At 36.7% G+C, this 14,361-nt stretch overlaps 1 protein-coding gene across 1 annotated transcript in view; it reads left to right on the plus strand.

Moving 5' to 3' along the window:
* The window catches only part of RGS22 (regulator of G protein signaling 22), a 971,253-nt gene that overhangs the window by 598,793 nt on the left and 358,099 nt on the right, over positions 1-14,361 (plus strand). The window contains exon 18 of the mRNA XM_044065939.1: positions 5,897-6,059. Coding sequence (XP_043921874.1) covers positions 5,897-6,059 — 163 coding nt within the window. The remainder of the gene's footprint in view (positions 1-5,896; positions 6,060-14,361) is intronic.

The following is a 14,361-nucleotide window of genomic DNA, read 5'->3' on the forward strand; positions in this document are numbered from 1 at the left end:
CATACCTGGGTATTGTGCCTACTATGCCTTCAGGCCTGATGTCACCGTGGGGCATCTCTATATTTGTAAAGGATAATATCACCTCCAGGCAGATCCCCAGAGGCCCACAAAACTAAATTCATAGAATTCCTGCTCACTGTAAACAGGTCAAACTATCAGCTAACAGCCTATTACAGGACACCCTCCTTGTCCCATGATTATCAAGTAAAATTCCTAAATGTGTCTGGTGAAGTCTCTATTAACAGAAACTCCATTTTTATTTAAAAGATTTTGACTACCCCTCAATAAACTGGAGCATCTATTCCTCTAATATACGGTATGCCCAGAAATTCTTCAGTTTAATAAACAAACAGTACCTGAATCAAATAATTAGGACTTGATATTCTTACTCTCAGCCATAGAGATATTGTCATTTCATACACTGTTACCCTGGTATCAAGTTCCCTGGCTAAGCCCTACCATAAACTAATGACTTTTGCCTTCAAAATCTCCAAAGCCCCTGCATCAAACACCTTGGAATTCTGGGATTTCAAATGTGCTAACTTCATCCAGTTCTATGATGAGGTTTCAAAATTCAGTCATGACAGCATCAGCTCTGACACTGACACAGCAGGTAACTTAACAAAGGAGTTGTATACCCATTTAGATAAATGTGTAGAGCTAGCAGTCCCAACCAGAGCAAGATACAATAAGAAGTGCAAAAACCAAACACCTTGGTGGTTTTGTGACATAAGTAAACTTTACAATAAAAGGCAAAAAATATTTAATTTATACAGCAGATCCAAAAACCATCTTGCCAGTGATAGTATCAGAAATATTAATAAAAGCTTAAAAATACTAGTAGATCTACTACAGCAGCACATGAATGTAGATTAGTAACTGAAGCAAAGGTCAATTATAAATCGTTCTTAATCTACATTAGGAAAAAGGAATAACACTCAGCATTGTTTTGAACTATTTAAAAATGGCACCACCTACTTGCACCGAATCATAAATTAGCAACACACCTCATCATACAGATTCACTGTTAAGTTTACTCCGGGGACTTCTCTCCAAAGTGCACATATCCCCGAATCTTTAATATTCTTACTATTATAAAAGAACTTGTGCTGAAGGTGCTTTCTAAGATCAAAAATACTTCTTTCATGGGACTCAACAGTATACCTGGTAGCTTAATAAATCATTCTAAACATGCCCTAGCAGGGTCACTCCTCAAATTGTTTAACCTAAGTTTAGATACATGTTTTGCCCCTGGCATTTGGAGCACTGTAGTGGTGGTGCCACTCCATAAAAGTAGATCTAGAATCAGGCCCAGGAATTGTAAACCATTTAATCTGATGAGTTTCTTCTTCAGAATGATTGAATGAATTACAACTGACCTTATAAACTATGATAACAAAAATCTCATTAGATTTGACTCACAGTAGTTTGGCTTTGTCCAGGGAAGATCCTGTCTAATGAATCTGGTATACACAGGATGTTGACAGTGGTCATGGGACAAACATTGCAAATGAGGCCACACCCGATGCAGACAGTGAAAATAAGCTAAATGATTAAAAATAGGTCCATATGTGGTAAGATGGATAACAAACTGCCTGAAAGACAGAACCCGCACTGTGTGAGTAGCAGATACCATACTACTATGAATTCAATATCAGTGATTTTTCCTGAATTTCTTACATGATATGATATAGGTATTAGGTCACAATAAAATGTGTAAGCATAGTTTTAAGGTGTTCTTTTCTAGGTGCAAAAAGGAACACTTGTCTGCATTGAAAGTGAAGTTATGTCCTGAATATCATTGGTTTATCCTAGCTTTCTGACGTGATGCAAAACCATCTAGTTTACAGTCATCTGCAAACTAGACTTCCAAGCTCCACTGTTATGCCTGTCTTGAGAAAAGCTTCAGAAATTCACTTATAATTTCAAGTTTCTTTTCAGAAATAACATGGTAGGTGTCTCAAGTGTGGTTGCTTTCTTCATGCTGATGCTGATTCTTTGTATAATTATTATTCCTGTACATCATCATGAAGAAAGCAATCAAACTTGAGACACCCACCATGCTGAATCTTTTTTTTATAATTGTTATTCATGCACATCAGGATGGTAGGTGTCTTCAGCTGTGGTTGCTTTCTTCATTCTGATGTAGAGGAATAATAATTATACAATAAAGTATAATTTATTTTTGAAGAATGCTCATCATCATTTGACAATCAGCGCTCCTGTGATAAATCTAGTATTACTTATGGAATGAGGTTCAGGGCCCAGCACTACCATCCAGTTCACTGAAGTACAGAAAATAACCAGGACTGTATTACTGTAGTACTGCTTCAGCCTCTTGATTAAACGACATAAGCTGTGGATAAATCAAGCATTACCCCACATCTGGCTATGAAGTATTGATAAATCATCCAGTTGTTCATTGCAGTGACTTTTTATCAAGGCTCACAGCCTTCATCATATTTTTAAAACTCAGTCTCAGCATCTCTTCAAGTCCATTCATAATTAGATAACGTAATGCCAAAGTAAAATATATTATGTTATTATTTTTCATGAAAGTTTTAAATTCATCTGATGTGAACTGTGGTCATTTTGAATGCACTGTTACCTGTAAATATTGCAGTTAGAATGGGAGTTATTTTCTTTGAAGTCTTTGATCTTCTTTGCATTTGTTTATACACTTTATGTAGATCTGATGTTGCTAACAACACCTTCATGTGTACTCTTTGTAGTTTTTGTCACTTATATTATATTACTTGAATTGTTGTTTCTGTACATCTTGGGCTACACCTGAAGTTAGTCATTTGTGATCAGTGCCCTAACCTGGTAAACAAACATAAATAGATAAACTGATTCCTTGCAGACTACTTTAAACATTACTATGAAAAATACACTGTCCTTAAAAAGAGTAGCATAATCTATATGTATGCATTACCAGTGCACTAATGGACATAGGTAGGAGGTGTACTTGTGCTGTTATTCATGGTGTAGTTCTTAATATCCGACATTCAAAGCTTTTATGAGACAAACATTTATTTTGCATTATTTGTGTGCCACCGCATGTAATGTATTGCTTCACCATGCCAGTTTTCCCCTTGATCCAGTGCTTAGGGACTGCATTTTCTTGGGAATGACCATCCAGGATGTACAATAGTAGTGTATTGTGGAACACAGATAATTGTTTCTTTCATACTGTAGGTGTTGTGTACCTCCCTTGAGCCATTGCTTTCCTACCAGCACATATACTTTGGACAGAATATAGTCATTCTGAATCTGTCCAGTAATGTTTATATTGGTTACAGGTAGGTGCACCACTTAGGAAGTGCAGTGATGTCTGATTGGTTGTCAGTGCTCATCTCCTAGAATCATTTATTTTTGAAAAATGCTTATCAACATTGGACAATCAGTGTACCTGTGATAAAGCCAGTATTACTTAAGGAATGAAGTTCATGACCCAGCACTACCACCTAGTTCACTAAAGTACAGAAAATAACCAGCACTGAATTACAATGTTATTCATGTCCTTTGTACACAATGTGAGATGAGTTTGCTAACAAAAACATTCACTATCACTGAAATCAGCTGTAGATACTCACGAAATTCCTCTTCTGTGATTGAAATTAAAAAAAAAAAAAAAAAAAAAGAAGTAACGGCTGGTAATAAGTTCCTGTTGTCAACCTTCTTCCATGCAGATACCTGTAAAGGTTTCAAACTCTCCATATTAGATTGTGGGTTTCTTTGTGGATCTGTGCATTGTTCCTCTCAGCTGTCTTTCTTTAGAGAGACATAAAAGCAATAGCACTTCTATGAAATCAGTAATTTGTGCAGTAAAATTACAGATTCTGTAAGACAAAGCATCTCATGCTAAACATACAGGCATAACAAAATTAAAACATGCATGCTCCTCGTCTGATGTGAGCATGTCCTTTGTCTCCCAGTAGGAAAAGTCTGCTTAGAATAACGGTTTGGTGATAAGTGGAATAAAACGGGTCTATATTAGAAGCATGAAACTGTTTTTGAGTGAACACGTAAAGAGCGACACATACTCATCGAACCGCATTTAAGCGATTCGATGAATATGTCACACGGCAAGGAGGTAGTTGGCCAACTACACAGAGTTGCCCTTTCCTTCAGTATAATGCGATCTCAGAGTTGGTATATTTAGTTAAGGGGTGTGGGGGGCACAGCTCCCCATGTTGGGGGATGTGGGGGGTGAAGCCCCCTCCTGATAATGTTTTTTAATTTTTATTTTTTTCCGAACAGCCACGTGAATTTTTTCACTAGGAAAAAATTTGATTATGTGGCTGTTCGCTATTTACAGGTTTTGCGTATTATGTTTTGACTTTTATGTAGTCGCACATATGCGCTTTCGTTATTCTGATATAGACCCAAATAAAACTGCTAGGATGCTGGTATATGTTGCGGATATGTAAAATAGACATTGCCATTTTAAGTCTAAAGTATGATATTACCTTTATAAAAATGTACATAGTACATAATGCACTGTAATTTCTAAGGTACTGCCAGTTAATGTGAGGTGTTGAAGTGTTAAAAATCATTTATGCTGAGCTGCCATGTCGTTACAAATAAATGGTTCCTGTTTGCTGAAATTAACACATTCATATCTGTGTAACTACAGCTACATAGTTTCAGTGCAATGACAGCACTCCCTATGTACCAGAGTTTAGCACCTGTTATACATTAATGCCCTTTGGTGACTACAAGACAGTATTATGTTTGTCAAAAAAAATTCACTTCACATCAAATTGCCCATGAGTCTAAGCTGGAGCTCTTGTTGATGCAGATCATCCTTAACAAATCCACCTATTACTTTATTACTAGCTACAGATCTCCGACCACATTACCCAAATATCATGGAATTTTCATGCACTTACATTTCAGAAGTTATGGTACTTGGCACCAGACCACACTGCACATAATCTGTTTCCATATTAAAAATGGTCTCCTTCATTCTGTATATTGTTTATTATATAAAACATGAAAAGTTGTGTCTTTAAGTACTTGTAACATGATATCACTTTGAATTTCCTTAGCACACTTAGCCCTTTTTCACAAATGCATATGCATTTGTAAAACATACGCAAATGTTTTTGTAAGTTTACTGATTACTTGCATTAATTTCTGTTCATTTTAATAGAATCAGATTTGTCATACATGATTAACTTGTTTTGTTTGCACGTCAAGTTTTTGAAGTCACTATTATATGTATAACAAAAAAAAATAAATCTTTACTCAAATTCAGAAGATTCGCTCTACCCAAGATAAGTTATGTAATATTAAATCATTTTGCCTTGTAACCATTAATGCTCTTTTTTTCATTGTGATCAAGCAGCATTTACTTTTTTTTTCCAGTAAAAGTTTTGTCATGCATTCCTAGCACTGCCTTGATCAGCACAAGGCTCCCTTTTGCATGTAGCAGTATTGTCTTTAATTTTCAAGAATTGTTGATTTCCTAATAAAAGACAGCTCCTGCACACATTGACAAGCGTCATCAGCAGTTTGTTGAATATGTTCCTAAGTAACACTTAGATAAAATTAATGCATTGAGCCTGCAGCAGTAGTAAACATATATTGATTTAATTATTCCTGATGCATAAAGGTATACTCACAATAAAGTGTGTGCGTTTTACACATCAGGCTTAGATGCACAAATATGCATCTTATCTGATATCCAAACAAACTTGCAGGTTAGTAAAGCTTCTTTTTTTGTTAATATTTCTTTTGCTTGTCATTTTATTTGATTCATTTTAATTTTCCTCTGTTAGCCTTATGCAGCTAATTTTGGCATGTATAGTATGCACTAAAAATTAAGAAACAAAGAAATGAGTTGTCCATGTAACCTCTCTCTTTTTTTTTTTTTTTTGGTGCATTCTAGTATGGACCTTTTGTGTTGGATGGATATAGAACAGTTCAGAAGAATACCTCACAAAGAACGAGAAAAGAGAGAAGAGAAATCCAAAGAAATTAAGACCAAGTACCTGAATAAAAAGTACTTCTTTGGTCCTAGTGGCCCTGCAACCAGAGAGCAACAGGAGCAGGTACTGTCAGTGCCTGAAAATAGTCCCTTTCAATGAAAACACAGGTGAAATGTGTGTGTGTGTGTGTGTGTGTGTGTGTGTGTGTGTGTGTGTGTGTGTGTGTGTGTGTGTGTGTGTGTGTGTGTGTGTGTGTGTGTGTGTGTGTGTGTGTGTGTGTGCATGTGTGCGTATGTGTGTATAAAATACATGGAAGTAGAAAAGTCAGATTGTCAAATGGAAAAAAAGCTGGTACAGTTGATTGAAAATCAGCTTATTGCAAGTAGCCGCTTCTTTATGTGAGAGATTTTACAGTGGGGATCAGGAAATGTACCCTTTACCCACTGCAGTGCAATCTCAGAACTGGTATATATAATCAGTATGCAGCTGTGGGGTGTGCAGGGGCAAAAAATGCTTTCCTTTTTTTTTCCCACAGTTTGATACACTGCTGATTAACAATTTGTATTTGATCAGTTGTTATTTGATATGTGGCATTTTCAGTGTATGGATATACATCTGTCTATCCAAAGAAGGCTCCGAGTTAGTGTAATGGTTAGGGTGCTTACCTTAGAAACACAAGGTGCAGGGTTTGCTTCCCACATGGGGTAATTGGCTAGGCTTAAAATGGCACATGAGACAGTTAGCCTAGTGCTAATCTATGAATCAAGAAGGCTCCTTTTTCAGATGTTTATCGTGATGTGTACTTTTATCAATTTACAAGACTTTTTAGAAGAGTTTCAAGCCTCTCTAAGTTTTAGAAAATGATGTAGAACTTTTGATATCCAGGCTTCTCTATCAGTTTTCCCTTTTCTGGCAGGGTGAGGAAATACCTATTTTGGAGCTCTAGAATAAGATTAGAGATGAAGAGTGCAGAAAGTATTTTTTCACAGAGGAAGATTGATAAGAAGGCAATAGGTCAGTTTCAAGGAATTCTGACTTCAGAACTTAAATCTCTCCAAATTATCTGGATCTAAAAGAAGGTGGTAGGATTTTGTTTACTAAACTAAAAGAAAATAACAGAATCCTGGTCATTTAACAAAGTAAGAAGAATAGTAAGGTAATGTAGTTTGTTAAATTTTTGCCAGATGTGGGAAGAATGTTTAAATGAAGAAGTTGAGTGAAAGCATGGTCAGCCATGTTGAATTAAATATTATGTCTAGGTTAGCACTAAAGATCTCAAGAGAAATAATGTACCTCTTTTGTAGAATATGTGGTTTGAGTACATATTTATAAAACTGAAAGTAAACAATAACGTTTTTAATATTTCATACGAAAACCAGCATGTTTATGCCATATTCATTTGTGTTAGAAGATGAACTATCAGCATACACGTGAAGTGATTTTTGGAAAGTAGAAGGCAATTACTTCAGTCCTAGAATATAGAGTAATCAGTCCATAATGTACTATAGCTGTGAGAGTGAAACTTTTGACAAAGAAAACATTTTGCCATGAGTCTGTCACAGCAATGACATCCAGATTATGCTGCAGGAATGTAGCATATTCATCACTTACTTTCTTATGGATGCTTTTTAGGATTGCCAGATCAAATTTCTTTCCTGGCATGGAGTTGAAGGTCTGGCAGCTGTTAAATGGTTAAACAGAAGCTTTCTTTCTAAAGAGGAGAGAAAGAACAGATAAGAAAAGTTAAAAGAAGGAATTGATGGTAAGTATGTGAAGACGTTTTTGAGTCAGCATAAAGGTCTTCAGAGACAATCTTGCTAACACTGTCAGTGAAAGAAAGGCTCCCTAGGAGAAAGAAAGAGAAGAACAGAGAGAAGAAAGATCCTGAAGACAACACCAGCTGTATTGCTGAGGGGGAAAAGAAACAAAGATATGTAATGAGGTAAAGAAAGCCAATAAAAGAACTTTCAGTTGCACTGGAAATTTATTTATTTGAGTACTTAAATGCTAAGTACTGTAGATAACCACAAATCAAAAAGGATCTTGTAAAATAATATATAGATAATTCAACAATTAAAATGTTTGATTATTAATGCATACTGCTTACTAAAACAAATAATACATATAATAGACTGTAAAATAAAACTATATGAAATTGTTCCAATGGAGGCATAGTGGTGCACTGAGTAGCAGTGTCACCTCTCATCAACAGATTCTCCAGTTCAAGTTCTCAGCTGGGGTGACTTCACTATGGGGTTTATATGCCCTCCTTGTGTCCTTGTACTTACGTGGGTTTTCTCTGAGTTCTCTATTTTGTTCCTCACATCCCAAGACATGCAGTAGGTGGATTGACAAGTCATACTATTGTGTGTGTGTGTGTGTGTGAGTGTGTGTGTGTGTGTGTGTGTGTGTGTGTGTGTGTGTGTGTGTGTGTGTGTGTGTGTGTTATATAGAAAAAAGGCCTGGCATTCTACTTTTGCACCCTACTTGCCTAAGTAAACTCTATGTATGATAATGGCAGTTCACAAGCTTGCTATATGAGTTGGATGTGACATGTAAGCATGGGTGGTTAGATGGAAATTTTTCCAAAAGTGAAATAAAAAGCCCTAATAGTTCAACATCTTATACCAAAGTGTACACATGATAGTGCTTGGATCAAAATGTTAATGAGACAAAACACACTAAGTTGTAACCAAACTGGAGAAGAGAACGGGTAGAAAAAGAGTAGTGGAGAGAGAGTGTTAAGAATAATATTAAGTAATAGTGGGATGATTAAGAAGAATATCTGTGAAAGTGCCACCTGACTAGGCAGTAGAATGTTTTTAATTATTTTTAATTGTGAAGTGATACTTGCATGAGAGCTTGAAATGAAAGACCTGACAAGTAAAAAGAAAAGATAAATACATTTGAAAAGGAGGAGGAAGGGCAGCTAGACAATTGAAGGATGTATAGGATAAGAAGGGAGATGAGTGACAGCTATTTTTTCACAAAGGAAAATATTGTAACTTTGGGCAGTGAGTAAACTGTAGCATTATGCAGGCATGTATGGAAAGTGTTGGCTTAGGTTTAGATGGAATTAGTTTGATACATTAAACATGAGGATAATGTTTCTTTAAATGGCTGATATTTACAGGGAATGAAAATATAAGCTGTTAAGAGGCTTGAAAGATTATTATATCTGATTATAAATAGGAAGCAAGTAGTAGGCTGTGCTAGGAATAAGGTAGACGAATTAGAGGAATAGAAGTTTATGAAGGAGTATGCATGAATGCCATCTGGAATGCTCTGTGTCTTTATTAAAAAATATTAACGTAAATTACTATGCACAATGCAAAAAACAGAGTACATAATAATGCTATGTACCACCACAATAAAAGTGCAATTAATATGGTTAAAATCAATAATAAAACTAACAAGAACAAACATTACTCTCTGAATGGGGTTTAAATAGTCTGGTCTAAAATGAGAGTATTTCCTGAGAGAGTTATATGAGTTGCACACTTGAATCAATGAAGGCAGTTGATTCTTCTGGACTGGGTAAGAAAGGCAAAACACAACATGTGACTGGAGTTTTCTAAAGCCAAGCCTTTAGAACAGCCATAGCCTGATGGCATAAAGGACCTAGCCAGGGCATAGGGAAAAGAAGTTTTATAGGTAGTTACTGGGCATGAAGTCCAGGAGACCCTAGCCCAAATTCCAGTTGCCCCTAAAGCACTATCTGGTTAAATGATATGTCCAAGGTCACTCAGTAGGCAAATTAAGGCTTATGGAATGAAACCCCTCAGTGCAGGAAATGCTTTATTAACAACTCGTAGTCTTAATCCTCTGCACCAACTGCTAGACTTGAGGGTCTTTCAAATAAGCATTACACATAGTATATAGGGTCTAGCAAGTCATAATAGGGTCATATACATTGACCTAGTAGCAACTGAGAAGCAATGCAGGGTACTCAGCAAGCATGCAATGTGACATGAATGAGACTTCCCCATCAGTAACCTCACAGCAGAATTCTGCACATTCTGAAGCCCTCCTAGGTCATCATGAGAAAGCACAAGGTAAAGCTTGTTGGAATATTCTAGGTAGGAAGATACCAGTGTACCTATCGCTGGCAGCATGTCCAACAGTCAAATGAGATTCTGGATCCAAGTAATGTTTTGTTAGCTAGAATATGCAATTTTAACAACAAGCAACACCTGACCGTTACATGTCAGTCTATTGTCAAGAATTGCACCCATATCATGAAGCTAATTCCAATCTATTTCTCCATATAAGAGAGAAATGTGAGGAACGGGTCTATATTAGGTCACTGAAATAGCATTCCGCCAAACATATAATCATCGACCCGTAATCAGCAAAACTTGCTTCAGTGATAAGAAAAGTTAAAAGAAGGAATTGATGGTAAGTATGTGAAGACGTTTTTGAGTCAGCATAAAGGTCTTCAGAGACAATCTTGCTAACACTGTCAGTGAAAGAAAGGCTCCCTAGGAGAAAGAAAGAGAAGAACAGAGAGAAGAAAGATCCTGAAGACAACACCAGCTGTATTGCTGAGGGGGAAAAGAAACAAAGATATGTAATGAGGTAAAGAAAGCCAATAAAAGAACTTTCAGTTGCACTGGAAATTTATTTATTTGAGTACTTAAATCCTAAGTACTGTAGATAACCAAGAATCAAAAATGATCTTGTAAAATAATATATAGATAATTCAACAATTAAAATGTTTGGTTATTAATGCATACTGCTTATTAAAACAAATAATACATATAACAGACTGTAAAATAAAGCTATATGAAATTGTTCCAATGGAGGCATAGTGGTGCACTGAGTAGCAGTGTCACCTCTCATCAACAGATTCTCCAGTTCAAGTTCTCAGCTAGGGTGCCTTCACTATGGGGTTTATATGCCCTCCTTGTGTCCTTGTACTTACGTGGGTTTTCTCTGAGTTCTCTATTTTTTCCTCACATCCCAGGACATGCAGTAGGTGGATTGACAAGTCATACTATTGTGTGTGTGTGTGTGTGTGTGTGTGTGTGTGTGTGTGTGTGTGTGTGTGTGTGTGTGTGTGAGTGTGTTATATAGAAAAAAGGCCTGGCTTTCTACATTTGCACCCTACTTGCCTAAGTAAACTCTATGGATGTAAATGGCAGTTCACAAGCTTGCTATATGAGTTGGATGTGACATGTAAGCATGGGTGGTTAGATGGAAATTTTTCCAAAAGTGAAATAAAAAGCCCTAATAGTTCGACATCTTATACCAAAGTGTACACATGATAGTGCTTGGATCAAAATGTTAATGAGACAAGACACACTAAGTTGTAACCAAACTGGAGAAGAGAACAGGTAGAAAAAGAGCAGTGGAGAGAGAGTGTTAAGAATAATAGTAAGTAATAGTGGGATGATTAAGAAGAATATCTGTGAAACTGTCACCTGACTAGGCAGTAGAATGTTTTTAATTATTTTTAATTGTGAAGTGATACTTGCATGAGAGCTTGAAATGAAAGACCTGACAAGTAAAAAGAAAAGATAAATACATTTGAAAAGGAGGAGGAAGGGCAGCTAGACAATTGAAGGATGTATAGGATAAGAAGGGAGATGAGTGACAGCTATTTTTTCACTAAGGAAAATATTGTAACTTTGGGCAGTGAGTAAACTGTAGCATTATGCAGGCATGTATGGAAAGTGTTGGCTTAGGTTTAGATGGAATTAGTTTGATACATTAAACATGAGGATAATGTTTCTTTAAATGGCTGATATTTACAGGGAATGAAAATATAAGCTGTTAAGAGGCTTGAAAGATTATTATATCTGATTATAAATAGGAAGAAAGTAGTAGGCTGTGCTAGGAATAAATGTAAGGTAGACGAACTAGAGGAATAGAAGTTTATGAAGGAGTATGCATGAATGCCATCTGGAATGCTCTGTGTCTTTATTAAAAAATATTAAATTACTATGCACAATGCAAAAACCAGAGTACATAATAATGCTATGTACCACCACAATAAAAGTGCAATTAATATGGTTAAAATCAATAATAAAACTAACAAGAACAAACATTACTCTCTGAATGAGGTTTAAATAGTCTGGTCTAAAATGACAGTATGTCCTGAGAGAGTTATATGAGTTGCACACTTGAATCAATGAAGGCAGTTGATTCTTCTGGACTGGGTAAGAAAGGCAAAACACAACATGTGACTGGAGTTTTCTAAAGCCAAGCCTTTGGAACAGCCATAGCCAGATGGCATAAAGGACCTAGCCAGGGCATAGGGAAAAGAAGTTTTATAGGTAGTTACTGGGCATGAAGTCCAGGAGACCCTAGCCCAAATTCCAGTTGCCCCTAAAGCACTATCTGGTTAAATGATATGTCCAAGGTCACTCAGTAGGCAAATTAAGGCTTATGGAATGAAACCCTTCAGTGCAGGAAATGCTTTATTAACAACTTGTAGTCTTAATCCTCTGCACCAACTGCTAGACTTGAGGGTCTTTCAAATAAGCATTACACATAGTATATAGGGTCCAGTAAGTCATAATAGGGTCATATACATTGACCTCGTAGCAACTGAGAAGCAATGCAGGGTACTCAGCAAGCATGCAATGTGACATAAATGAGACTTCCCCGTCAGTAACCTCACTGCAGAATTCTGCACATTCTGAAGCCCTCCTAGGTCGTCATGAGAAAGCAGAAGGTAAAGCATGTTGGAATATTCTAGGTAGGAAGATACCAGTGTACCTATCGCTGGCAGCATGTCCAACAGTCAAATGAGATTCCGGATCCAAGTAATGTTTTGTTAGCTAGAATATGCAATTTTAACAACAAGCAACACCTGACCGTTACATGTCAGTCTATTGTCAAGAATTGCACCCACATCATGAAGCTAATTCCAATCTATTTCTCCATATAAGAGAGAAATGTGAGGAACGGGTCTATATTAGGTCACTGAAATAGCATTCCGCCAAACATATTATCATCAACCCGTAATCAGCAAAACTTGCTTCAGTGATTCGCTGAACTCACTAAGGCCAATGAAATAGTTGCCTGAAGCACAATGGACAAGTACAGAACTTTTCCCTTTTGTCCACTGTAGTTCAATCTCAGAGTTGGTATATATAGTTAGGGAGGTGTGGGGAGTGAAGCCGCCCACTTGGGTGGGTTCAATTTAACTGTACGTTGGTCCGTTGTGTTTCAGGCAACTATTTTGTTGCCTTTAGTAAATTCACCAAATTGCTGATGCAATTTTTGCTGATTACAGGTCGATGATTAGTTGTTCGCCAGAGTGCCATTTCTGCAAACTAATATAGACCCGTGAGGAACATGTGAAGGATGGACAGTGGCTTGTACCAGGGCCACACAGTCTCAGCTGGGTTAAGCTGCATTTGACTTTTCATCATCCATTTAAGGATTAACTCCATGCAGTCTTCAAAGTTAGTAAACTCAAGCACTGCCTCCAGAGAAAAGAAGTGGAATCAAAAATCATCCACCTATGACTGATATGAACGCTCTGTCTCTGTCTGCCCCAAGTAATTTCCATAAAGTGCAACATATACACAGTGAATAGTAACATCTCCAACATGAAGCCATATGACACACGACACTCCAGATGGTGACTACTAGTGGAATTAACCTCTACCACTAACTGCAAGCAGCCTGAGAGGTAAAAGGTGAACCAGTTAAACATTGTTCCAGAAAACTTTTAGTAGACTCTCAAACATTCCATCAGGATGTCATGACCCACCATGTCGAAAGCAGTTAACAGATCAAGAACCAGTAAAGAACATAACTTCTGATTGCTAGCTACAAAGAAGTCACTAACAACCCAAATAAAGGCTGTCTAAGTCATGTATCCTGATGTAAAACCAGACTGCGATGGAGCAAAGCGGTAATGAGACATTAAACAGGAGTACAGCTGTGTAAATACCACTCGTCAGTAATACCTTTACCTATAAAAGAAAGGTTAGATACAGAGCAGTAATTCTCCTGGAGGTTTAGATCCAAAGTTTATTTCTTGAAAATAGAGATAATAAATGCCTGTTCTGAAAAAAAAAAGAAATAGACCCTCTCACTGAAAGAGGACCAAACCATTAGAGAGTAATAGGCGCCAATGAATCTAGAATGATATTGCTCAGAACATGCAAAACCTGCTTAATATCCCCATAAATATATATATATATATATATATATATATATATATATATATATATATATATATATATATATATATATATATAAAACAGGACCGTGAAAGAGGCAAGAAACTACTGAGCAGTCAGTTTTCACTTTCAGGGAGGGTTATAAAATTGCATCTGAGAAAGAGCATTACAGAATACCTAGAAGACAGTGAGATGCTGCAGCACAGAGCCTCAGTAGGTAGTTGTTATCGGATGAATGCAATAGGCACTCAATGATGCCAAACAGGGTGTGTGTTATTGTGTAA

This window comes from Protopterus annectens, chromosome 3.part0, assembly GCF_019279795.1.
Source record: "Protopterus annectens isolate FY-2018-M chromosome 3.part0, PAN1.0, whole genome shotgun sequence".
Lineage (NCBI taxonomy): Eukaryota > Metazoa > Chordata > Ceratodontiformes > Protopteridae > Protopterus > Protopterus annectens.